Source organism: Propithecus coquereli, unplaced genomic scaffold (assembly GCF_000956105.1).
Source record: "Propithecus coquereli isolate 6110/MARCELLA unplaced genomic scaffold, Pcoq_1.0 Scaffold121, whole genome shotgun sequence".
NCBI classification, from domain to species: domain Eukaryota; kingdom Metazoa; phylum Chordata; class Mammalia; order Primates; family Indriidae; genus Propithecus; species Propithecus coquereli.
In genome coordinates this window covers 1812716-1839906 of record NW_012136192.1, presented here as the reverse complement: position 1 = coordinate 1839906, position 27191 = coordinate 1812716, and the positions used below count along the sequence as shown (strand labels likewise).

The 27191-nt window shown below is 39.7% G+C and overlaps 1 protein-coding gene across 2 annotated transcripts; it reads right to left on the bottom strand.

Moving 5' to 3' along the window:
* Window positions 1–26977, bottom strand: MMD (monocyte to macrophage differentiation-associated). 2 transcript variants are annotated; one of them, XM_012665703.1, is made up of 7 exons: window positions 26655–26977; window positions 19349–19430; window positions 16868–17028; window positions 13441–13515; window positions 11543–11644; window positions 9611–9680; window positions 1–1893 (listed from the first exon to the last, which is right to left on the bottom strand). In XM_012665703.1, the coding sequence occupies exons 1-7, from the start codon at window positions 26678–26680 to the stop codon at window positions 1693–1695; spliced, it is 717 nt and encodes a 238-aa protein (XP_012521157.1). In that variant the 5' UTR covers window positions 26681–26977; the 3' UTR covers window positions 1–1692. The 2 variants fall into 2 exon arrangements, with proteins under 2 accessions (XP_012521157.1, XP_012521158.1); XM_012665704.1 differs by having other exon boundaries at window positions 10–294.
* Between the last annotated feature and the right edge of the window lie 214 nt (window positions 26978–27191).

Below are 27191 nucleotides of genomic sequence, written 5' to 3'. Positions count from 1 at the left end.
TGGAACAAATCCAAGTAACAACTTTATTGTAGTTTACAGCACAATTTTTACATATATTTTAGTGGTTTTGACAGTGTTACTTTTGAGCAGACTTTAAATGAATCCACAAAAAGTTAATATATTAAAAATAAAATATACGCAGTAACACAACAGACATCCAGATGTTCAGAATCATGCAGATAGGGGTGGGCTGGTTGGTGTTATCACTGGGTACCTTGTCCATTTCAGAATTCACCAGCATATACCAGTTCTTCTGTTCCTCATTCCCATTTGACTCACCAAAATCAGAGAGTTCTAAACATGCACACAAAATAAACCCTTTTTTAAAGCCTTATCAGTACAAAATTTTAATTGATAAGCTTATTGTCAAACTGACAATCAACTGAAAACAGATAATATCAGCACCTGATCAAAAGGCGAGGCTATTTCATTTATTAAAACACCAACAAGAGAGATTAACCAACAAAGCAACTAATACATTAATCTTAATATAAGACACTGAAGGAAAACCAAAAATACTGCATAAATACCACTCCATTGAGCCAGGATATAACCCATGGACTACAGACACATGAGTTTCTACCTGTCAAACAATACTTTAAATACTTTTCTCTATAAAAAAAATAGTATATTGGGAGATACAGAGGAAAGGTAGAAATGTGAATTTATGTATCTAATTCCACAATTTGAAATAAATATCAAACTGATATATAAAGCTAAGTGACAATGACTTAGCCGTTGGGCACCAAACAGGCAATACAACTATTCACTACAATTCATACTGCTCTTCAGGAGTTTTCAGCAGAGGGCCCACCCAACAATCCTATTGTAATATGACAGAACACTCATCCACTGTCGCAAGAGACCCTGAAGAAAACATGGCAAAGGCATAGAGAAAAAGTTGGATCTTTTGAAAAAGTTAATGATATCAAAATACTTTTCCATCACTGGTAAACCAAGCTAGGTCAAGTATATATCCCAAAGCAGCACTGAATTCAGAGTCAGAGGTTGGCAGAAAAGTTTGGAAAACTGCAGTTTTTAAAAATTGGCAATTTCTCCATGCTTAATAAAACTATCAGAAGAGGTATAATGTTTGTTCATTTGTGGAATGTTGACTGCTTGCTGCAAAAATTCACAACATGGATGAGGAACTGCAGAGATGCATTTCAATGAAAGATTTTTAAAAAATTTACAAAAAACTAAAGTTTCTATTTAAAAAATAACCATGTTATGCCAAGATGAAACATGGTAAAAAGTAGTGTAAGTTCTGTCCATGATTCTTTACACAGCAAATGGGAAAGTGAAACAATTTTTTTCTTAAAAAGGAAGCTTTGTTATTACACTGACTTTTACAACCTGACCTAGTAATTTAGAAAAATCATGTAGTAAAATCTGTAAAATTAAAATACAAAATTCTGGTTTGTAAACATCAGTTGGCCAAGCTTATCCAGAGTCCTTCATGATAGTGGAATGGAATGAAAATTAATTCACTGCCTTATTTATTTGCTGTGAGGGGGAAAATTCCAGAACACAGCTTTTATACTTTCACAGTAATTATATTCAAAAGATATAAAGGAAGTCAGTGCAGCTGTCTTCTTTTTTTTTCCTTTCCCTGTGCAATTTTCAGCTCTTACCCCACTCCCAAGTGCTATAATTGAAATAATACTGGTTTGGAGACCTAGTACAGACTGGTCATAAATGTCGCATAAAGTCTGTGGGACTTCGGTAAAGGTATTTCCAAATGGCGTAGTAATGCACTGCAGCTGCCGTGGCCACAAACAGGTGCCAGATGGCGTGAGCAAATGGAATGATCCCGTCACTCTTGAAGAACACAACTCCTAAGCAATAAATTAAGCCCCCACAGGCAAGTTCATGAAGTCCGTCAGTGTTATTCTGTCAACAGAGGAAAAAAATAAAAAGGGTTTGATGTTACTCTGATGTGACAAGCCACAGAGATAATGTAATGTTCCCTAAGACTCTTGATTTTCTAGACAATGAAGAAGCTGTGTGAACAGAATCCTGATCTGTAAACATGAACCAAACATAAAAAAAGTCCCTCACAGGTCAACCTGGATTACCCTTTGGATTGACCTTCTCTATGTGACCAAGCAGTAGCATTACAGCGCCCACACGAAAAAGCGCGTTCTGCTCATTTACAGCATATTTAAGCAGACTGTAATCATGGCAAAACATGGAAGTTCATTTTAATAAAGTACAATCTTCAGTTCTCATCTTAGTCTTAAAAGGCAGACTCAAGCCACTCTATTTATAATCTACATCTCAGCCAAGGTTTTCACTTCCTTTTGTCCTTCTCAAACACTGTTCTACACTGATTGCTTTTTTTTTTTTTTTTTGAGATTTCCCCTACTTGTGTGAACTTATAGCTTCCTTAAGGCTGACACAGGAAAATCATAGCTAGAAGTGACCTCTGACATCATAGATCATACAGTACAAGGTATTACCTAACCTTCTAGATGTCTCTAGGTCCTTTGGTCTTTGAGCCTGGGCATTTCTTAGCTTAGCGAGAAGTTAACTAGTCTTGTGTGTTTTAGGACAAGAGAGAGCATTTTTTAGGCTGTTCTTGGTTTTTTAAGACCTAGGCCCATCTACAAGATTAAACTGGTTTGTGTGAATGAGAGGGGAGAGAATAAAGGCAGTGCTTAGAAGCTGATGAAGTCCGTCTCCCGGATTCCTGAGGACTAGGCCTAGAAAGGAGACAGGTTCTGCAGGGTGGGCGGAAACCTAAGCCAGATCATGGAAGGACATTGAAAGGGGATAGGTGTGTGGCTGTCCCAGAGGCCTGGGCACTGATGGCAGCAGCCTTGTGAGCCTTGGAACAGGTCTCTGTGGCCAAGCCCAGCAAGAGCAAAGGGAAGCTCTAATTCAGTCACCTACTTTGAATGGGTCCCAGGGGCCTACGCTAAAAGCAGGGGCAACAATAGACCATCATGAGCTAAGGACCAGGTGTGAGCATTTAGGGCCAGGTGTGAGCATCAGTCTATTTTCAAAGTTCATGGAAGCCCCCATGGCTTTTGTAGGATCAAAGATGGGGAAGGAGCCAACCCAAATGGACTGATACTGAATTTCTCCCTAACTTTAGTAAGAAGAGACTTTGGCCAGATTTATTTTTATTTAAAAAATAAAAAACAAAATACCACACACATTTATTACTTCCTCAAGGTTACAGAGCAATTAATACTCCATTACACATTCTCTGTGTGTGTGCATTAGGACCATTTTTCCAAGAGAGGGTTAAGACTGTCAGATTCTCAAAGAGGCACAGGACTCCCAAATGGTAGAATCACCTGTCTAATCCATTCTCATTTTGGAGGAGAGGAAACTAAGACAGAGAAGTGAAGCGGCCTGAACAAAGTCTCATAGCTGTTCACCATCCCAAAAGACACCATTCTTTTTTCCTTTCTGCCAAAACAAGCTAGAGACCAAACTAAGCACACAGGCTGGTTTTGACATACATTCTGTGAATAGCTAGTTCCTCAAGACAACACATTTACCTTATCAATTTTCAAAGAAGTAGAACATATTAATAGTTAATTCTAAAATAAATAATGTTTTTTTCATTATCATTACCGTTACTGTTACTATGTATCAGGCACTAGTTGAAACACTTCCATGTATTTACTCATTTAGTCTTCACGCAACCTTAGGTTAGGTACCATTATTATCTCAATTTTACAGATGAGAAAACTTTTTAAATCCAGTCTGAAAATCTCCACCTTTTAATTGGAGTATTCAGTCCACTTCAATTGTTATTATTTATGACATACCTAATTATTGTTGTGTTTAAGCCTCTCATCTTGCCAATTGTTTTCTATGTGGTTTCATTATTCTTTGTGGCCTTTTTCCTATTTTTCTGCCTTCTTTTGGATTAAACTGAGTAACTTTGGTATTCCATTTTATCTTTTCTCTTGGCTAATTAGCTATACCATTTATTTTGGGTTTTGTTTGTTGTTATTGTTAGGAGTGGTTATTCTATGGATTACAAAGTGCATCCTTAACTTACCACAATATATCTTTATTATTACATCCCCCTACAGGAGGTTAAGACCCTTACAATAGTATACTTCCACTTCCCCACCTCCATCCTTTGTTATCATATCCTTTTACTTCTACAAGTCATAAACCCCTACATTATCTTTTTTTTTTTTTAGAAAGAGTTTCACTCTCTTGCCTGAGCTAGAGTGCCATGGCGTCAGCCTAGCTCATAGCAACCCCAAACTCCTGGGTTCAAGTGATCCTCCTGCCTCAGCCTCCCAGGTAGCTGGAACTACAGGCACGCGCCACCATGCCCAGCTAATTTTTTCTATTTTTAGTAGAGATGGGGTCTTGCTCTTGCTCAGGCTGGTCTCGAACTCCTGAGCTCAAACGATCCATCTGCCTCGGCCTCTCAGAGTGCTAGGATTACAGGTGTGAGCCACCGTGCCTGGCCCCCCTACATTATCTTTTGAAGAAATTAAGAAATGCAAGTCTTTAGTATTAACTCACAAATTCATCATTTCCAGCACTCAAATTATTTCTGACATTAGCATTACTAAGCTGGGCTAGCCTCAGCTTGAAGTTGACAGGTTTTTGTTTCTTCTTTCAGCATTTTAAAGGTGCTAGTACATTGCATTCCTGCTCCCACCGATTCTGATGAGATGTCAGTGGTCATTCTTCTTTCTTTGTTCTTTTTTCTCTGTCTGGCTGATTTTAAGATTGTTTTTCTTCACCTTTGTTTTTTAGTAATTTGACTATGATGAGCCTAAATGTGGTTTTCTTTGTGTTTATCCTGCTTAGGCTCCATTTTGCTTTGTGGATCTGTGGGTTGATATTTTTCATCAAATTTGGAAAAGTTTTAATTATTATTTCTTTAAAAAAAATTACACCAACCTCTCTCTCTCTTCTTTTGTTCATTTTTTAAATACTCTTTTTTCTCTTATGTTTCCATTTATATAGTTTCTACTGACCTGGCTTCAAGTTCACTGACCTTTTCTTCTGCAGTATCCAGTATGTGTTAAACCCCTAAAATTTTTTTCTCAAGATATCACAGTTTTCAATGCTCATACTACCCAAAACAATCCACAAATTCAATGCAATCCCTATCAAAATATCAATGGCATTCTTCACAGAAATAGAAAAAATAGTCCTAAAATTTATAAGGAACCACAAAAGACCCAGAAGAGCCAAAGCTATCCTGAGCAAAAAGAATAAAACTGGAGGAATCACATTACCTGACTTCAAATTATACTACAGAGCTGTAGTAACCGCCAAATGGTATGGTACTGGCATAAAAGCAGACACATAGACCAATAGAACAGAATACAGGACCCAGAAATAAATCCACACATTATTGTGAACTTACCTTCAACAAAGGTGCCAAGAACATACAATGAGGAAAGGACAGTCTTTTCAATAAGTGGTGCTGGGAAAACTGGATATCCACAAGCAGAAGAATGAAACTAGACCCTTATCTCTCACCGTATACAAAAAAGTCAAATCAAAATGGATTAAAGATTTACATCTAAGACCTGAAACTATGAAACTGCTAAAGGAAAACACTGAGGAAATGCTTCAGGACACTGGTTTGGGCAAGGAATTCTTGAGTAATACCCCCAAAGCACAGGCAACCAAAGCAAAATTGAATAAATGGGATCAGATCAAGCTAAAAATCTTCTGCACAGCAAAGGAAATAATCAACAAAGTGAAGAGACAACCCACAGAATGGGAGAAGGTATTTGCCAACTACCCATCTGAAAAGGGATTAATAACTAGAATATATAAGGAGCTCTAACAACTCAATAGGAAAAAATCAAATAATCCAATTAAAAAATGGATGAAGGATTGGAATAGACATTTCTCAAAAGAAGACATACAAGTGGCCAACAGGTATATGACAAATGTTCAACATCATTAGTCATCAGAGAAATGCAAATCAAAACTACAATGAGAAATCATCTCACCCCAGTTAAAATGGCTTTTATTAAAAAGACAGGCAATAATGAATGCTAGCAAGGACGTTGAGAAAGGGGAACTCTTGTATATTGTTGGTGGGAATGTAAATTAGTACAACCACTATGGAGAACTGGATGGAGGTTCCTCAAAAAACTAAAAATAACACTACCACATGACTTAGCAATCCCACTGCTGGGTATACATCCAAAGGAGGGAAATTCAGTATATCAAAAAGGTATCTGCACTCCCATGTTTATTGCAGCACTATTCACAATAGCCAAGATTTGGAATCAACCTAAGTGTCCATCAACGGATGGATGGAGAAAGAAATTGTGGTACATATGCACAATGGGGAATTATATAGCCACAAAAAAGAATAAAATCCTGCTACTTGTAACAGCATGGATGGAACTGAAGAACATTACATTAAATGAAATAAGCCAAGTGCAGAAAGACAAATCCTGCATGTTCTCACTCATATGTGGGAGCTAAATATTAAGAATTGATTTCATGGAGAAAGAGAGCAGAATGATGGTTACCAGAGGCTGGGAAGGGTAGCAGGGAAGGGGGGATAACATAGGGATGGTTAACGGGTGCAAAAATATAGTTATTGATAGAATGAATAGTATTTGATAGCACAACAAAGTGATGATAATCAACAATAAGTTAGGGTATTCTTTAAAATAACTAGAAGAGTGGAATTGAAATGTTCCTAACACAAAGAAATGCTAAATGCCTGAGGTAATGGATACCCCAATTACCCTGATTTGATTAATTCATATAGTATGCCTATTTAAAAATATCACATGTACCCTGTAAAGATATACAATTGTTATGTACCCATAATAATTAAAAAAAAAAAAAGACATCAGTTTTTGGATCTAGAATTTCCCTTTGGATTCTTTATAGACTCCATTTATAGAGACTATAAAAATAAGATTCCTCATCTGTTTACTCATTAAAGTCCTTTTATGCAAATTTCAAGATCTCTATCACCTTTGGTCTGTTTCTATGAACCTGTTTTTTTCTTAGGTGTGTGTCATTTTCTTGCTTGTTGCCTATTTGGCAATATTTATCTAGATAGTGGATGCCAAGTTGTTAGAGTATAGATTTTGTTGTTTTCCCTTAAAGCCTGTTGAGTTTTGTTCTGGTAGGCAGTTTATCTACTGGAAGATCAATTTTATCCCATTAAGGTTTGTTTTGGACTTTGTTATGGCAGTTCTAGAGTAGCCCTCACTCTAGGGTTAGAGTAGCTCTACTTCTAAGGTGTGGCCTTGGTAGTGTCAAATGAATGCCTGGGATGTCCAGCAATGTCTCTTCACTCTGGCTAGTGGGAACTCCAATGTTTCTTCATTGATCTCCCAGCTTTCAAATAGTTACTCTTGGCCAGGGCTTGCAGAGTTTTGCCCTGCAGAAAATTCAGCTTGATATTTCGGCAAACACTCAAGGAAAGGCCTTTGTAGATTTCTGAAGCCTCTTCTCTGAGCAGCTCTCCTCTTCGGTGCCCTGCCCCACAAACTGCAGCTGTCTCAATGGCCTGAAGTGCCGATTTCTGTTTCCTCCACCCAGACTGCTGCCCTCTGGGCTCCTCTTCCTTCTGTTGTTGTTTGAAAAATGTCTCCCGGGAAACAACTCAGATGAATTTGAAGCTCATTTTTTGGTTTCTCTTCCCTCAAGGATCACAATCCAATCATGTACTGTCTGTGTTCGATGCCAAAAATCACTTGCTTTCATTCTTCTTCCAGTTTTACAATTCTTCATGGCAGAAAAATAAGTCTGATATGCCTGATTCTGGCCAGAACCACAGCTTTGCATCTTCATTCATATTGTCACTTTGTTAGTTCAGGTGGCTTATGAGGTCCTTTCTGATCTGGACTCTGTCTAGCTGTCCAGCTTTCTCATCAGACTGTGCTACTCACCTATCCCCACCACGCATATGTACATTCTCAAGCAGGTACATGCCCTCTACGTGCCAAACAGTGAACTATTTTCAATTCTTCAAAGAAGCTGGTGTTTCCTGCTCTCTGGCTTCCTTCATGCTGTGTTCTATACCTGCAACACTTGCCTCACCCCTACCAGCTCTCAGCTCCTCCCAGACTTTCTGAATCAACTTAAATATCACTTCCTCTGGTACTTCTGTCATGTGCTCCCAGGGCAGCTGGAACTTTCCCCAATCAAAGACATTATAACATTTCATTATACCTTCTTATTTAACATGCCTTGTATTTGCCTGCTTGATTCTAAGTTCTGTGAGGGCAGTGTGGGGATTACCTTGCTACATTATCATAAACATTAGTCACTTGCTATTGTACCACTTATGGAAATGCTGATTAAAGATTTAGGCCAGTAAAAATACTGGATAAACCTGCTCTTATGATACCCAGGGGAAATCTACTTGAAATTCTAATAATCAGTAACCTATCTACATAGACCTTGCTTATCTTGCTTTGGGTGTCCTGAAATGCCCTCTAACTATATGACCTTCAAGGCTGGTTTTCTCACTTCGGTCATTCATCTCCCTCTTTTCACCATTCCCTGCCACCTTTACCAACTAGACTGTATGTATTTTTGATGCTAGGTAATTATTAAAGCCATCATAAACCCCACATGTCAAAGAAATATATTCTGTTACATTCTCATAAGACATATCCCCTGAAAAAACAAAACCAGATTTGTGAAACTCCTACACCTTTTACAGGTATTTTTGTGACCAGGGCAAAAACTATATATCATAGAATTATGTACTTATAATGTGCCTATGAGCTCACGAGTGAAATCACAGATACAGTTCTTCCGACCACTGTGGGCTAGGAAGAGTTCAAACCCAACACACTGAGACCTCCTTAATTAATACAGTGGCTAGGACCAAAAAATGTGGAACATAAGACACTTGAGTGCATAAGCTAAACGTAGAGTAACCGAGTAGATGGGACCATGAGGTTGTAATAATATGTTTTTGTTTCAAAGTGACTGATATACACAGATTTCTCAATAGTAATTCAATTTGAAAGGGAACTCAAAACATATACATGCAATTGCCTCCTATTGCTAATGTTACACTTTTATCCACAGAAGTCCCCAAAAGATATTTTCAAGCAAAGGAAAAAAAAAACAGGGCTTTTCCTGGAAAGAGAAATAGTATGACTTAAAAGCAAGTGAAAGGGAAAGAGTGAAGGGATTTGAAAAATAGCCAATAGAATGTTGAAGCAAATGACCTTTTAAGGTCCTTCTAATCGTTGAGATTTGAGAAGTTGGTAGTTTATATTTTCTTCATTATAGGAAACCTTAACATTTACCCTCCTCCACGGATTCAGGGTTAAGTAGCTAAGTAATTCAATCAGAAACACTGGCCTTCATATAATCACACACCTATTCGGGAAAAAGGGTGGGGGTGACGTGGGATGAAAAACAGAAAGGCCATCCAAGAGAAACAAATAAATACAAAAAAGGATCATAAATAGAGAGACATTTATAGCTTTTCCAAACTGTACGAAGTACCTGGTACAAGTTGCTGACACACTTAGTTATTTATACATTTTTTTTTTTTCCTGTTGAATCTCTAGTTAATGGACATGTCATAACTTTGGAAAGAAGAACTACATATCATTTTAGTCCCAGCAATTTAAAAGAAAACAGCTAAAATTATGAAGCTATATCTTACCATCGATGTTACTACCAAGGCTGGAGAAAATCCCATTGTGAGATAGAAAAAGAGTTCAACCACTTTATATCTGTGGGAACAGAAGTATAGTTAATTTAATTTATACATTTCCATAACACTTAATCATTTATATACCAGCTTTTCTTTTTTCTTTTGAAAAAGAAATGTAAACTCTTAACTATTCAAATAAAATGTATTTCCCAGTGGGAAACCACTAGGCCTCTAACTAAAATACAGTAGTTAAGTAATAATGAACTAGCATTTATTTCAGAACTGAAAAGCCATCAAATCCCATATGCTACCCAGAAAATGTTTTCTGCCAAAAGTAGTTATCATTTAATCCAATCCACCTTGCGTTTTTCCCCTTCCATTTCTAGAGTGTTTGTCTTATTACCATTCCAATCCAGAGCTATAAATAAAATTCTGAAGGTACATGGGGATGCAGCTTGGGACCTAGTTCATCAGTGACAAAGGAATGGCAGCCCTAAGGAAAGTGCATGCATTTTTGTCTCTTTATTTTGTATCTGCAAACTCTAATTTGTAAGGCTCATCAAATTAGGCTACAGAATATCTGAAGCCCCTAAGAAACACATTGTATTGAAATTCAACTTAACATTTCTGCCTACTCAAATTAGTCTATAAGCCCCTCAAAGTCAGGGACCAAGTTTTATTTATGTTTGCATCTGCAGGACCTAGAACAGTACCTGACATGATTGAGGGACTCCCTAATGTCTGCCAAACTCAATGGCCAAGGGTAACTCACACCTCATTCTTCGTGTTTTATACTCAAAGCCTACTGCGAAATAATCATATAGGAGAAGAATGGGTTTATGGGTTTAATTTACAACAGAAGCCCTAGAATAGGAGAAAAGATAGCTGCCTTACTTTAATTCCTATTTTATCCAAGAATATAAATTAGGGGTTTGAGCCCAGGAAGCAAACTGTTGCCATGGATTTATATATACTGCATAATACCACTCAGCACTGCTAATTATGGTCAAAAGGTGAATTTCAACGTGAAATTAAATAACTCCAAGTTAGTGAAAACTACTATTTTCTTCTGAAAGAGGAAAACAATTTAATACTTTCTGATAAACACAAATTATGTTCAATCCTGAGAGCCATTTGGCTAACCACATTAGATAACAAATTTAATGAACTGTAAATTAATAAATTCAATAACAATGATTTCATGGTTGTGTTTCTCAAATTCAAGCATATGGGGTAATGAGAAGAGCAATGGAATAAGAATTAGGACACTTGGGTCCTAACTTTCAGATGAGTCACTAATTTGATGCATGTCCTAAATGTTCTCATTTTTTAAGCATGAAGCTAGAATAGATGACCTTGAAGGTCTCCTCTAGAACAAAGATGCTAAATTTCAATAAACCTTTCTTTTTATATTGCTCAATACTTATGACTATGAGGGATGAATAATGGGTTAAAAAACTGTGCCCCAGGGCTAGGATATTAAGAGTTCAGATGTCCTTCCAAACATCCCTTTTCTCAAGGAATCCTATCTGGAATATCTGCTAGCTTCCTCTGTAGGTAAGTATTGTGCTGAACACTTATTATCTATTATCTTCAGTCTATATAGGAACCTCGGAAAGTGGCTATTTTTCTCATGCGATGACTGTGAATCACAGAGGATCAGGCCAGTTTGCCTCATGACAAGAAATGAGGTCTACAAAATGACTGGCCACACTGTCCCTCAACTACATCATACCACACATGTGCCATTTTTGTTTTTCCACAGCAATCTGTCCACCAATAACGAATACCAAATGGCTTTGAAGATTTATTAAAAAATAATATATACTCTATTTATGTATTTCTACTATTTTGAAGTACTAACATAAAGTAAATTGTATTGCAATGCAGGTAAAATTTCAGCAATTTTAAAACTATCAAATATAAATTATTTTCTCTTACTTTTCATGGTAGAGAAATACATAAATGGTTCCTCCAGCTGCCATGAGCCAGATGAACCAACGCATATGAGATGCCAGGGGTCCAAGTTCACGGAGATTTAACCTAAAAACATAAACACGACAACAAAGAACAGAAGTGATAAATGAAAGGAATTCATAAAACCTGTGTTTTCCTCTAGTTACTGAAAATTGAGAGGAAGTACTAGAATAAGAGCAGGAAGAAAAGACAACACATCGAGGAAGCTTTTGGGCAATTTAAGTAAAATTAAATAACTCGAAGATAAAACTGTCAGCCAACCTTTAAGACTTGAATTAGTTCCAACATGGTTTAAAAATAGAATCAGCGAAAAGCAGACATGTAGAAAGAAGTGAGTCCTAGCACACCTGTGACGCCTGACTTTCCCTTAGGCAGACTGAGGTAAATGCTGCTTGGCCTTTTTATTTCTGACCATGTACTTGGGAGCAGATGGCTTACAAAGCTTAATGAGAATCCGGAACAAAATCCTGACCTGGAATCACATACTCACAGCAGATACCTAATATGCAAACCAAGTGTCTCCATTATCAATCTCTCTGCCAAGAGAGAACATGAGAAGAACTATTCCCAACACGTGTTGTAGAAGATACTCTGTTAGAACTTAACTGTGGACTTCTGTGAGGTCTGAATTTTAAAATACTGCAAATTCATTTGTGCTAATTTCATACTAAGAATAAATATGAGGAAAAAAATATTGATTTTTTGGGTCTATAATTACAAAACTCATCTTTCTAAATGGAAAAAGTGCCATTCATATATCTAACACTACATGTAAACAAATTGCCTCCTTTGATATTTGATTCCTCAGGTCACATTTAAATTGTTAAAAATTTATTTACCTATTTCAAATTAGAGAATTTTATTTCATTTTAAATTCTTTAATTTAAAATAAGTAGGGTAAGGAATCCTATTTGGAACACCCCCTAGGTTCCTGCTTAGGTTAAGTGTTGTACTGGGCACTTAATATCTATTCACAAAAGCCTTTCAGTGTTCTTGTTCCAATATGAAGCAGACCTACAATTTAGTAAGAGGTGTTGGGGAGAGACAGCACTTACTTCTTACTCCATCAGATAATACGTTTCTTTTGAATGATTGATGCTGCATTAGCCTGAATCCAGAAGCATACTGTTTCTAATGACTACAGCAGTTGATGGCATGATACGAACTCCTGAGTATTTAAAACTGGACCATTTACTCTGCCTGTTGACAGAGGAAAGCTAATGATTCTTTAATTAAGGATTTCAGTGCAACAAAAAATTCCATTTGATCTGTACTAAAAAGGCAGTAAGATCAAGGAAACTGAACAGAACACTAGGTATTTTAAATAGTTAACTAATTTGGCTAGTTCTCTTGCTCAGATAGCAAAAGAAATGAGAAATGCACTCAGTATAGAGTAGCTACTGTGATGTGAAGTGAATTGAAGACAAATGGTATAAATTTCAAAAGTAAGCTTGCTTTCCTCATACATATTTACAGAATTTCCACTTAATCAATTCAATTTCCAAGTGTTCTGAACAGCAGTAGAAGTATATGGAAAGAATATGGAGGGCAAAGGTTATCGATTTCAAAAGTGAGCCAGCAACCTACGCATAAGTTCATAGCACTTCCTCTCGAACAGTCCAATGCCTAGATATTCTAAACAGCATTCTAAATAGTAGCAATATTCTTCCCTTTAAATATACAATCTGACCCAAATAAATCAAATTGGAAAAATAAAATTCATGTATGTATGTGTTTGGGAGAGCAGGGTGGGGTATATACCTGAGGGATGAGGGCAGGAACAAGAGGAAGAGAGGAAAGGGGGAGTGAGAAATTCTAATCATAAAAACATTACCTTCAAAAATAGAAAGATTATATCTTACCATGGAGCATAAGAAGCAGCAATGAAGAAATAGATAACCATTCTATCACACATGTGAAAACAATGCTCCACTGTCCTAGCAGGGGGAAAAAAACAAGTTAGATAAATTTTTCAGAAAATTTTCAGAATGAAAGTATGGGCTATCACTCTACTATGTTGCAATTTCCTTTCTTGTTCTAGTTTCTCATGGCATTTACAACTTGGCTTTCAAAGTCACACAGCTTTTTGCTATTGTTAATGATATAAAGCCACAAGTAAAAGCTTTACATTATTCTTAAGTTGTACACACAACAGATATTCTCACCATGAATGAGACACAGAGACAGAGCCCCATGATAGTTAGGAAGACCAAAGTGGCTAAAACAAACAAAACCTGTCTTTTCTGATGTTTTCCATTTCTTTTAGATCCTGTTGGGCAGAAAAACGAAATTCCTGGAGAGCAGACCACCCCTGGCTCCTATCACAGTGCCGTGCACAAAGTCCTATTCCTCAGTGAACACTCCCTGAGCTGAAATCACACTCTATGTGTCTTTTTAGAATGCCTTTAAAGAAGTTTTCACTTCAAATATCCTAGTATAGACAATGAAGTATAATAAAGGAAATCCAGAAACTAATATAGGAATAGCAGTAACAAAAACAAACAAAAAAAAGGTGCATTTACTGAAAGAGCATGGCCATCTGGATTTCTAAGTTCTTCCTTCCAAAACTGAAAATCAGAAGTGTATGTTCAAAGTGCCTGGCTCACTGAGGTCCATTCATAAAATAGATTAGATAATATCTGCCCTTTACTGAGGTCATTTAAAAGTACAAATGCATAGCATCATCTTGAATCTATTTTCAGCGTTCAAGCTATATAATAGCTATAATTTGATGGAGCACTAGAATTGGACTTTGCATCATCACACAACATTGACCAAAGCAGACTGATGAGGACTTGTTAGTGAAGAAGTGAGAAAAATATTTGTGAGAAAGAATGGTTTTCAGTCTACTAGTTATTAAAAGCTATAGCTTACTCCCAGATAATAATTTAACACTAGATCAATGCTTCTTAAACTTGACTACATAGTAGAATCACCCGGGAGTGTATAACATAGTGATGGACTCCAATTCTGAAGACTAATTTAAAAGGGCTAGAAGATGGGAGACAGCGTGGAGGGAAGGGATGACTCCATTTTTTTAAAACTCCTTGGATGACTGATTCCTAGCACATTTTGAGGCTTTTCTAATTTTGCTTTCTAGATTGTTACACACTGTTAGAGTAAGTAGTCAGACCTGGAATCTTTTTTTTTTTTCCGAGAAGGAATCTCACTCTGTCACTCAGACTGGAGTGTGTGGCATTATCATAGCTCACTGCAGCCTCGAAGTCCACTCCTGGGTTCAAGTGATCCTCCTGCCTCAGCCTCCTGAGTAGCTGGGACTACAGGCATATGCTACCACAACTTGGCTCATTTTTAGTTTTTTGTAGAGATGGGGTCTCGCTATGTTGCCCAAGCTGGTCTCAAACTCCAGGCCTCAAAGTGTGCCTGCTACCTCGGCCTCCCAAAGTGCTGAGATTATAGACGTGAGCCACTACACCCAGCCGGACCTAGAATCTTATTCAGGATCTGCCACTCACCTCTCTGTCACTTTCCTTACAGGTAAAATGGAAATAAGATCTCTCTCACGGAGTACGTGTGAGCATTAAATGAAGTACTGTAGGCCATGTATTTAGCACAGTTCCTAGCACACGGTAGCACCTAGCACATAATAAATGCTTATTCCCTTTTCTCTTTTAAATTAAGACTTTTTTTAATATTTAAAAAAATTTAACGCAGAGCAAAATTCTACACATGGCTTATGATTCTAACAGTGCTATTTCAAGGTTTAAGAGTCTTGTTTCTATCACACCTTCTTCTCCAGCCTCTGGTAGGGAGGCCCTGAATACTGAAGTAGGTACCTACAACTTTTTATTGATTCAGAAATCTAGACAGCAAAGCCAAGTTTGCTGAGGCAACCACAAGCATTGGATTGTGCCAAAAAGATAATGAAGTGCTGTGCTTTTAGACTGGCCTCTGGGTGCTGCAAGTGTGGCTTGAGGCGACGGGACAGGCACTTTAGTGGCTCTCCTCTGAGTGTGTCCCAGAGTGTCCTTGTGATTCAATGCTGTGGTTTTATTTTAAGCCCAGGGAACTGTCACCTTATACATAAAGGTAGCAGACTGCAAACTATATGCAATATTGTGAAAGATACGGAGAAGAAACGCAGGGCTGGGAGTCAGAGGCCCCGGGATGATTCAACTCTGCTGCTTTCACTGACTCAGGCAAGTCAGGCTGCTTCTCTGAGCCTCAGTTTCTCCAAGTAAAAATTAAGGGATTTGGATTACGTGATTTCTAAGGACCCTTCCAGCACTATAACTCTAGGATACTACATATGAGGAAACTAGTAATCATCTCATAAGTCCCAACTTCTGCTCATAAATGAAGCATAGCTTTTTAATATTAGATCGTTCAAACAGTTTGAGATTTTTGTGACACTCTGTAAAACCAAAAGGTAAATTTGGATATTACTTTAAATCACTCTTAATCTGCTCTGAATCTCAAATTTTTGAGAAGAAATTTTGCCCTTTTGGGTTATACAGAATCCATTTCACAAGCAACCCATTCCCACCTAAATGGTGTGACTTTCCCAAATTAAGCCTTCGCTCAGAGGAGGAAAGCTTTTATGTCCTTCTCATTGGTAGGCCAAGAGCCAGAGTATTGTTTGGAAAGTGCCTGACAGCCAATAATAGCAAAATATGTGAATTTTGTTTGAATAACATACACAAGACTTAATTCTGAAAGCTGAACTTTGCAAAACAGTAAACTCAAACTGTCGTATACTTACTACCTTGTATCATATAGTCCTATAGTCTTTTGTAATTTACAAATCATTTTCACATATATTACCTCTCATTTACCTATCACAGTAACCATGTGAGTCAGGCATTATCATTCTTGTTTTAGTGATGAAGATACTGAATGCTCCACAAGGTCAAGTGACCTACCCAAGGTTAAGAAGCAGAACTGGACCTCAAGGTCCACCTGCTGACCCCTCACTCAGTGTGCTTTGCCATTCTGCCATAGCTGCTGCTCTCACTGTTCCCGAGTGTGCTTGACAGCACTGGAAAATAGCTCTCAGGATTGTAAGCTGTAAATCCTGGGGAACCAGTGAGGTTTTATTTATGGTTACTGGGCAAAGGCCTGCTTTCTTAGATGTGTGTGTGGGGGGGGGTCCTCAAACTCTGTCCAATCCAAAGAAAATGTCTTAAATAATAGGATAGCATTATAATCTACAAAGCAAGAAAATGTTTACTCTTTGTCCTACCTGTCTAAAACATGCCAGTGTGGGAGGCTACCAAACATGTTGAGTCAACTTTTTGGATCTGTTGAAACAGCACGGCCCCACTGTACCTTAAGTGGCTCTTTTTCCATGATACAATGTGAAATACTGTGGAAACGATGAAGAGTGCACAGAGGCCCATTCCATAAATCCATGCTGTTATCTTTTCCCAGCAGTCATCAGACAGCCGATGGAGGAGGGCACTGCCCACAATGGCCGGAACAATGAGGAACTGCAGGGAAGGTAAAGAAAAGTGAATAGAATATCTTGGTTTTTACAGAATTGAGACTTTCTCCAAAAACACAGAGCTTTACCAGGGACTATTTTAGAAAAATAATTTTAAAACAAATGTTTGCCTCTCTTGGATAATTAAAATGAGAGCCAGATGAAGTTATTAGTTGCTACACTAGAAACAGGTACTGCTGTTCAGGGCCCCGGCATCGTGCTGACCAATGGGTATACAGATAAGCAGTCAAAGATGCAACATTACTCACCTGTTGCAAAAGAGATGTACTTTATCCTAATTTCATTAAATAAGGACATGTTTCATGTACTTTATAATCTGATTTAGAATAGGCACTTAATACATTCAAATACCAAGCATATAACCCAGACTTTACAGTGAGGTCCTCATTTTAAAATATTCTATTCTGTTGCCTCCATAAGCTACTAAAATCCCAACATTTCAGCAAAGGGCAACTGAATGAATCAAGTCAATAGTATTATAATGTATATAATACCATAACACACACACACAAAGTCAATTGATCAAATCGTATGTCCTGATTTTCAGTTTGGATCTGTACATTCCACCAATTTGGGAGCTGCTGCAGGGTATGGGATTTTGGGGGCTATTTCATTTTTAATAGCACCTTTTATGTAAGCAAGAGTAATCTATTCTCAAGGCCCACCTATTCAAAAATTTTTAAGAGATGGAATCTTAGAGAGAATTTTGATTTCTGCACCATATTTCATAGTTCATATGGCCACAAATTTCAATGTCTAGTCATATGAGTATGATTATGACTGGTAAACACTTTATCATAACAGAAATTCCCAGGAGAATAAATGACTTTATTAGATATTAGAATAAGCATAAGCATACCCGACAAAGAATGTAAACTTCAGCAATTTGCCTATCTTTTCTTCCCCCAACACCTAATTTTGCCCTCTTGCAATAGAATATTAAATGCCCCAGATGAGATCGGTGTGAATCTTCAGATGCTGAAGTTTTCATTGGCCCAGAGAACAGTAAAAATAATAAAGTAAATTTTTCATAATACAAAATTTATTTGATTTAAAGGAATGTCCTTTATTTCGATATTATGTCCTTACTACTTTTTTCATGTCTTCTCTTTAATGAAATGATGACAATAGAAGTGTTTTGTCTGTTTTAGAAATCTTACTGGTCTTTGAAATCCACAAATCCAGCACACAGTTTAATAAGATTACATTTTCTGTTCTAAAAAATTAACATGGAGGCTTTGTCAGTTTTTCCTCAACTACAGATTTTATAAGTGTTCCTTAACCTGTGACATATTCAGGAGAGATAAGTTAAGGATTATTCAGGTCTATCCTAAGCAAATATTATTCCTAAAGGTGAGCTGTGTTTCTCAATGTCTAAACCATTATACCATACCAACTATGCCTATAATAATTAAACTAGTCTGTTGTAAACATTATTCATTAAAGAAGTAAATTGGTCTTTTTCTCTATTTCTGATTTGCAGACTATATCCCAACCACCATTTTTAAGTAAGACTAAATACAATTTTCCAAGTAAATAATGAAACCACAAAGTGAAATTTATAATGACACAAGAAAATGTCAATAATATGACATTAATAGACAACCTATGAAAATACATACATATTCACGAACACCACATACACAAAGAAGAAATGCACCAAACTGTTAACAGTTTACTTCTGGGTAGTTTTGTTTTTCTCATATATTTTTCAGTATTTTTAAAATTTCTTACAGTGAGCATGTTTTGCTTTTATAAGGAAGAAAAAAAATTAACAAAAAATTTAGGGATCACACCAGTTTTTTCTTCAGCAATACAGAGTCACATCTTCTCTGAGAAGCAATGGCCACTGTGGGGGTGGCAGGATGTGATTCCCTCCCCGTTTCACAGGATCACTTACTAAAAAAAAATAGCACCTTTTTCAACAAATTGTGAACTCTCCTTGCCAAACCAACATAGTTGACTGTCTTGAAAAGGCAATTCATTTCATTCTTGGAGTGACAGTCTTCATCAATAGGTTTCTTTGGTTTTTCTATAACTAGAGTACTTACTATTATTATTCTTTTAAAGAAGATCATGTTGGAGAAAGTAAGTTCAGGACAGAGTAGACTGTAGGTTAGAACACACAAAGCATTCTACATGCTCACACAGTTTCTGGTAACATGACCCAGCACTGATATCCTGGTAGATAAGGTCACAGAGACGGGTGAATCCAACTAATTGTGCTAAGGTTACTAGAGATAATTACCCTTCCTCCCACCACAGCCCTCTGGGAAGGACGGCAGTGGCAGAAAACTCGTACTCACTGCATGTGTGTAACAGTTAGCAGCATGTTCGTAGCAAGTTGGTTTGTAGCGGCCATTGGCTGGGGCCCGATGGTTCATGAACCTGTAAAAACAAAAAGATGTCATATGAGAAAAAGTGTGTGAAGAACAATAGGAAAACCAGCCAGAAGGTGTTTGGTCTATTCTAAATGAGGAGGAGACAGGTGGAAATACCTAGTTAAGGTAACAAAACTAAAGCTACCCAAGAGATGTAAACTGAACCAACAACGCTGATCCTAAAGCAAACGTCCTAGTTTATTGGATTAAGTATTCTTTCAGTTTATTCAAAGAACAGCCTTCTACCAACCAAAAGCAAACAGAAACCATATCCACTCCTTTCACTGAAACTCCCCTACGCTAAAAAAAAGGCACAACAAAATCTTAACAGAAAAAAAAAAAATCAAGGGACGTTTTTCTCAACGTTAGCTATTATCATTAAATGAAAAGGGATAGACTATATTTGAAAGGTTTCTATTTTCTCTCTTGAAATTTATAAAACTTTATATATGTAGATCTTTAAATCCTACATCACATGATTAACAGGCCTGTCCCACTAGTTTACCTATTCCAGCATCAGGCAGTTTAAATAATGCTACCTCTAGGCCACCTAAAATAGGAGGTATATTTTTACCTTCATTCTTCCTGAATTAGAAGAGTTTGCTTCAAAAACCAAACACATGACTACTAGCTGATACTTTGGCTATAAAATTCATATATACACACAAATGTATTTATGTATCTAAATATTAAAATCTGTTCACATACAGACATATGCGCATGTCCCATATTCCCCTTTGGGCTAACTTTGTGACCATGAGCAAGAGTGAGAAGCATGAATACCACAAGTCCTAAAGAGACGACAGCATCCTTCCATTTCAGTTGTATGGGTGAGGATCCTCCCAACCCAAACCCAACCCGTACCCATACGAAGTTTCAAGAAGGATTCTGTAGTAGTCCCCAATCTTTTTGGCACCAGGGACTAGTTTCATGGAAGACAATTTTTCCACAGACTGGAGCGAGGGATGGCAAGCAGTGGGGAACAGTTGTAAACACAGATGAAGCTTCCCTTGCCTTCCTGCCGCTCACCTCCTACTGTGTGGCCTGGTTCCTTACAGGCCACAGATTAGTACTGGCCTGCAACTGGAGGGTTGGGGACCATAGAGATTCTGGATTAGTCTAACTGTTCTGAATAAAAGAAGAAAGAAACAGATGTAGAGAAACAAATGGAGGTAAAAGGGCCTTGAAAGTGTTCAGGTCTCAGAGGCCCCCTGCATTCCTGTGCTTGGAGTTTGCTAGATGTCAACAGGCTTTGTATAATAAATTATCCTTTTGCTTGAGCTAGTTTAAGTGCTGGGAGGGGTATATTTTGCCACTAATGAGTTCTGACTAATCACACCTTATTCATCCACACGATGAAAAATGGTACAAGGCTAAACCAAACGGCAGAGGCAGGTTGCCAAAAATTAGCTCAAATACATGGCCAGGCCATTCTAAGGAGTGCCCAGTTTATGAACAAAAGCCTAGGCCATACTTCTTCCCTGAATTAAGAAGGGCCTGTTATCCTTAGATCAAATAAATAAAAATAAGATGGTGTCTCTATTAACTCAAAACACAGTTTAGGTAGAAAATCCATTGGGGAATGTATTTGAGACAATGAAGATACTACACTTGGCCCACTGATGGGTTATTTAACCAGTGTGCAAAATATGTACTTACTGAGTGTGATCCACCAGATGGTCTGAAAACTGTTTAAGAGAAATATACAGCTAGCAGAATCAAAATTTACACAAACTATTCTCAAACATAGATAACTAATTTCAAGCATCATCTTTTCTCCCCTGATAATCCTTTAAATAATTTCACTAATTTCCTAAGGGACAAGCGTGTTGTGTTGCTATACAGCTCTTATTAGCAAAAAGGAAAATAATTACATTCTTGGGAAGAATGCTTTAAAAGTGTCCCAAGCATTGAAAGATGTACCACATCATTACCCTGAGACATAACAACAGAGCCACAAGTAGCATACCCTATTAGGAATTTTCAAGGGTAAAGAGCAAGGCCCCAGGATGGTTGAAGTTTGATTAAACTGAAAGTGCTCTGTGTAGGATGCAGTAAATAGGATTTGTCTACCCACCACCAGGCTGCAGACTAAAATAGCAATTTATATCTCTGGCAGCCCAATCTAAAAATAGTTAAGCCATTACCCAGCAACAGGGATAGACTTTCACATTTTCTCCTAAAAGCAAATAAACTGGATGGCCATGTTTGTGACAGCTTAGTCCCTGCCCACCTGGAATAATTCAGGTTAAAAACAAAGTAGGAAGTTGTAGAGAAAAATGTCTCACCCATGGTGCCTTAAGGCAGTCTCTCCTAATGGACAGGGAAAGATTTGGGCAATAAGGAAAGGTGAGGGCAACTATCCTGGGAGCAATTCGCTGTCCGGGGCTCAAGGGGACAGACAGCATAATTGTTCTGCTGGGAAATTACAACACAATTTTTCCATTTCTCTCTGATCTGCCAGAGAGAAATCAAGCCTCCTCCACAGCCTCCTGAAGAAATCACTCCTAAGACCTAAATGGAAAATCAGATGTAATATGCATATAAACTCCCATACACTGGGCATAATCTCTTCCCCAGAAAAGAATGGGAAAGGTCCAAGTGTTACAGAAAACAGCACCCATTTACGGGAGACATCTCTACCTAAGGCAGAGTGACTGTAATGGTCGCCCGATGTTTAAGCAGAATAACTTGCAGGCACTAGAGGGTTGGAGGGAAGGTGATTTAGTCCTGGGAATGGGAAGCATGCTTAAGAAAACTATTAGTTAAACAGGGTTAGTTCACTTATCCTCTTACTTTCTCTTTCAACACTCTCTCTCACGTCCCTTCTTGCCCCTTGTCCTTACCCACCCCCACCCAGCCATGACAGAATTTCAGAACTATTAATATGAAGGGAAAGAACATATAGGGACCTGGGGACACTCCTTAGCACACTAGTACATTTTAAATTCAGCCAAAGCCTTTGCCCACTGAAAGTCATCTGCAGATCTCAGAGGCCTAAGATCAAATCCCACAAGTTGTCCTTGATTCCCATGTGTTCCTCATTCTCCAAGTGCAAGTACTGTCAACACCATCTTCAAAATGTATTCCAATCAGTCCACATCTCTATAGCTTCACAGTTCCTACTTTTAATCAAGACACCAACATCCCAGGTGTGTAAAAATATGAAGTCTCTTAACTGGTCTTCCTGCTGAAAGGAAGCAGGCCTCATAAAGGCCAATACGTGGCTATTCCAAGGGTCCCTTCGACATTACTTCATGTTGCAATATGAGTCCCCACATAGACGCTCTTCTTATATAGAGCCACAATTGTCTATTAAAACTAGAGCTCAGCACACACCCGAAACCCAGCTTAAGGCCTGCCTTTGGCTTTCCAAAGTGCTTAGGACAGTATTGCAACATGTCAGAGGCCCAGAGCCTGGATTGGTCTGGCCCCACTACCTCTCCAGTCTCAGGGTGCCACCTTCCTCTCACTCCATCCTCTAGCTACACTACCTCCTTCTGTTTTTAAACACATCAAAGTCTCATCTGCCTCAGGGCATTTGCATGTGCTATTTATTTCTGCCTAGGATATTCTTCTCCAAAATGCTCCCCTCTCTCCTCATCCTTTAAGCAGCTCAGCTCATGTAGAGAATGTCATGTCTGAGGAGGTGTCAGATGTGACCTCCTCAGAAAGGAGGTTTTCCAGATCATCCTACCTGAAGCACCACTTTGCCCCCCCTCCCCACGCAACCAGAGTCCTTATCACAATTGGTAAGAATTTGGTTTTTTAAAAACTCGTTTATTTTTTATTTTATCTTTCCCCACTATAATGTGAATTCCATGAAAGCTGTCTTGTTTACCATCCCATTTCCAATCTCAAGCACAAGGCCCAGCTTATTGCTGGAGCTTAATAAATAATTGTTGAATGAATGAATAGAAAGACAGACATCCCAGCTACTGCTGAACTATTTTGTATTAACAGAGAGATCTCCTATAGTCAATTTAGTTTTACTAGGGACCCAGCACGTTCTGTAAGAGAAACAGCCAGTCCTGGAACTAAAAGAACCCTAAATCTCATGAAAAGAAGACTCTTACAGGTAAAGACAATGGATATTCCAAGGGCCCTTCAACATCACTTGATGTTGCAACGTAAGTCAACCCCTGTACAAGCACCTTACTACCAGCTCCCTTTATGATTGACCATGATATTTGTTCAGAACAGTGTCCACTGAATTGCCAAGAGTGGCACTCTTGACTTAACAAGACTACCCCATGCCTATGCTTCAATGCTCTAAGAACATGCAAAGTACACAACAGGCAACCCTGGAAGACTTCCTAATGCTTTAGAATAAGATGCTTTCCCACATTTAATGTTGAAGCTAACCATTGGTCAGGAGACTGGAGCTGAAAAAAAAAGCATCCTTTTTCTTGGATTTTTGGATGAAAGGCTGAAGAAAAATTAGTATGCACCAAGAAGAGACAGTAGAAGCTCTGTGGGTCCTAAGCCTCTGTGCTATACACATAGGTGTTGTGGTGTGGGCAGGGAGATAGAAAGAGGTGAGCTAGCAGCACGGGTGGTGGGGGGAGAGAGACAGGAAATTGATCTCTCGGGTCTGCCCCTTCCTAGCTATGTGACTGTGGGCCAGTTCCCTTTTATTCTCTTCTAAACCTATTTGCTTTTCTATTAAATGGGTATAAAATTTACGTTTTCCAGGGTCACAGTTGAGAATGAGATGAGTAATATACAAGTACCCAGCCAGTGGTTAGCACAGAAAGGCACTCCATAAATGTTAGCAGTAATCATCAGTCAGAGATGCTGTGAAGAGGATAGAATGGCTTTGTGTGTGTGTGTGTGTGTCTGTATGTGCATCCCTTAGGGAGACTCAAGTATGAAAGGGATAAAGCAAGGAAGATAAAATACGTCTCTGTGTCCCAGTGGAATTTTTTGCATCCCAGGCTTTTTGAGAAGCCATAATTGCATAAGCCCTCCTCATGTTCCTCATCCAGTCCCAATAAATCTATGAGGGGAAGGAGCACATCCCCCTTCAAAGACAGTGTGCCCCTCTTCCAGTTCCTTTGTAATTTATCTACCTGTAACTATGCTGAATGCTCAGAAAGATGTATAATGAACACAGCCTTAAAAGGTACAGAATAGTACTCTCGACATTTTAACGTGTGAACTACAAAAATAAGGACTTTCTTGTTATATTTTTTTTTTTGCAGGCTTTATTTCCAAGTTCAAATAGATGCTCAGAAATATCTTTCCAATCTAGCCTATAATAGAGAAACAGGAAATTATGAGATCATTTGAATCTTCAAAGAAAAGCAGGGTAGGTCTAGATGTCATCAAGAAACTGTTAAATATCCATTGAGTGCAATGCTGTGCACTCAGAAAATTACAGTCTATGACACACCAAAAGAAAATGCTAGTATTTTTAAGTAAAAAATACAGAGTGCAAAATCAATTATAACCGTGCTAATAAGGACTGAAGAGATAAGTGTCCAGCAAAAAAAAAAAAAAAAAAAGCAGTTTAATTAGCTGAGATGGTAGCATCCAGTTTTTTTTTTTTTTTCATTTAACGCTTTTAATGTTTGTGCAACAGATAATGAAACACCCTCTTTTTTTTCTTTCTAGAGAAGAATTCAAAGGGACAGGAAAGAAATACAAACTCTTAATCAAATAGGGAAGGGGTAATTTCACAAAATATCGCCACTGTTCTCTGAAAACAGGAAGAGCATAGATGTGCAGAGAAGTTAAAACCAAATCAAACAAACCACACCAGGGCTTCACTAATCACGCCTGAACATATGTTACCATCTCCCCTAAGGCCCCTCCAGTTTTCATTCCTGACATCAGGTTCTAAAGCCAGAACACTAAGGTTCCCTTTTGCCCTTAGAAGTACTGATACGAAGTTCCCACTGTGGGGAATAATGCCAGGCATTCCACACTCTCAGTGATAAACAACATTCAGAAGTCAACCCAAGTCTTCAACCTGATCCCCTCCTGATGGCACAGACCACCACAACTCTTCCTTTGCATTTTTTGGCTCCTTTACCCTTTGGGACTGGGAGAGGAATGAGATAAGCATAATGGGTGAGTGGGTAGTGAGGGAATAGAGATTGGAAAGAAAAAAAAAGTGCATTTTAAAATTCTGAAATAAAAAGCAGTGTTTAAAAACTCAGTAACAACAGCTGCCTTGGATGATTTCATGCATTTCTTCTTTCGAATTCCCCGTCACTGCACACTAAGCTAGCCTGCTGGAGGTGAAGGTCTGGGAGTGGATATGGCTGCTGGATTCAGACAAAAGGATGGAGAGTTACCAGAAACACAGGACAGGTGAACTTTCACCCACTTAAACGAAAAAGAAAGGCCCAGAGTTCCTCTCAGAACCATGGGCTAGCCTCCATCCACTGCTAGACGGCAGCACCCCAGAGTGGGGGAAGGCCACTGTGCCCCTCAGCCTGGCGTTCCCACCAGTTCAGTGAATGAGCAGCCAGCCAGCCAGCCTTCCGGTGGCGCCTCTTGGGTTCCTCCTCCTCGTTTCCTAACACAGGCGCCTCCGCAGCAGGTCTCACCACCCAAAAGCTAACTCGCCCCTTCGCAAATCCCCAAAATAGCACCGCCCTGGGACCCGAAGCCTGAGAACCAGCAAGGCCTTGACATGGTCAGGCAAGGCTAAGGCGGCGGAGCGTGCCTCAGTTTCCCGGTTGCTAGAGCTGTTCACAAACAAAGCATCTAAAACACCCAGCACCCCAGTTTTACGACAAATCTCTCCGCAGGGCGAAGCAGCCACCCCCCAGGTTCCGCGAGCCCCAGGAGACCACCACCCTGGACCTAAAGGGATAGAGGCCAAAGCCAGGGTCGGAAGACTCGGGGGCGGCCCCTGAGGCTGGATGCGGGTCCTCACAGCTAGCAAGAGCCCAGCCTGGATGGGAGTCGGAAGGGTGAAGCCCCGTGAGCAAAGGGATCTTCGGGAAGGAGGGCAGGCTCGGAGTGCTGGGTCTGGGAATCCATCCGAGGTCCACAGATCGCGAAGGGAGACCCGGGTCAGGCACGAGCTCCTGTCCTCGGAGGAAGGGGCTCGCCCGGGGCCAACAGGGCAGGGAATCTCCCGGGAGCTGGTCCCCTGCCAAGGCGCGGGATCCACCGGGGATGGATCCAGGTGAGGAGCTGGGACCCACGCGTGTAGAGGCGGGATCCAGGGACCGCTCCGGGCACGGTGGGGGAGCGGGGGCGCCATCCTTCTCACCGCTGGAATCGATTCTTGAACCGCATTGATCCTCCGCTCCTCCTCGGGGGCCGGGAGCTCCGTCTCGTCAGCACCGGCGGCCGGGCGCGCGGCCCTCATGAGCTTGGATTGTTCAGGGTGCCCGCCTGCGTGCCCCTCAGAGCCGCTCGGCCGGGTGGGCAGGAGTGGGCCAGGACGGGGGTCGGGACAGGGCCGGGGCCAGACCAGGCGGCTGGGGGCGGGAGGGAGGCCACTTAAACGGCCCCAGCGCCTCCCGCCTCCCGCCTCCCGCCTCCCTGGCTCCTCCGCCCCTGGGCTCCCGCGCCCCGCCCCAGAGCCCGGCTCCACCCCTGCCCGCTCCGCCCGCCTGCGTGCACCCGCGGCCGCCGGCGCGTCAGCGCGCAAGCGACCAATCAGTGCCCGGAGCGGCGCGGCGGCCACGCTGCCATTCATCCCCGGGTGGAGGGGCGGAGCCTCGCGGTGGCGGGGCGGGGCGAGGGGTAGGGGCAGAGCCCAGGGAGGGCGGTGCACTTCTATAAAGGGTCGAGTTGCAGAGAA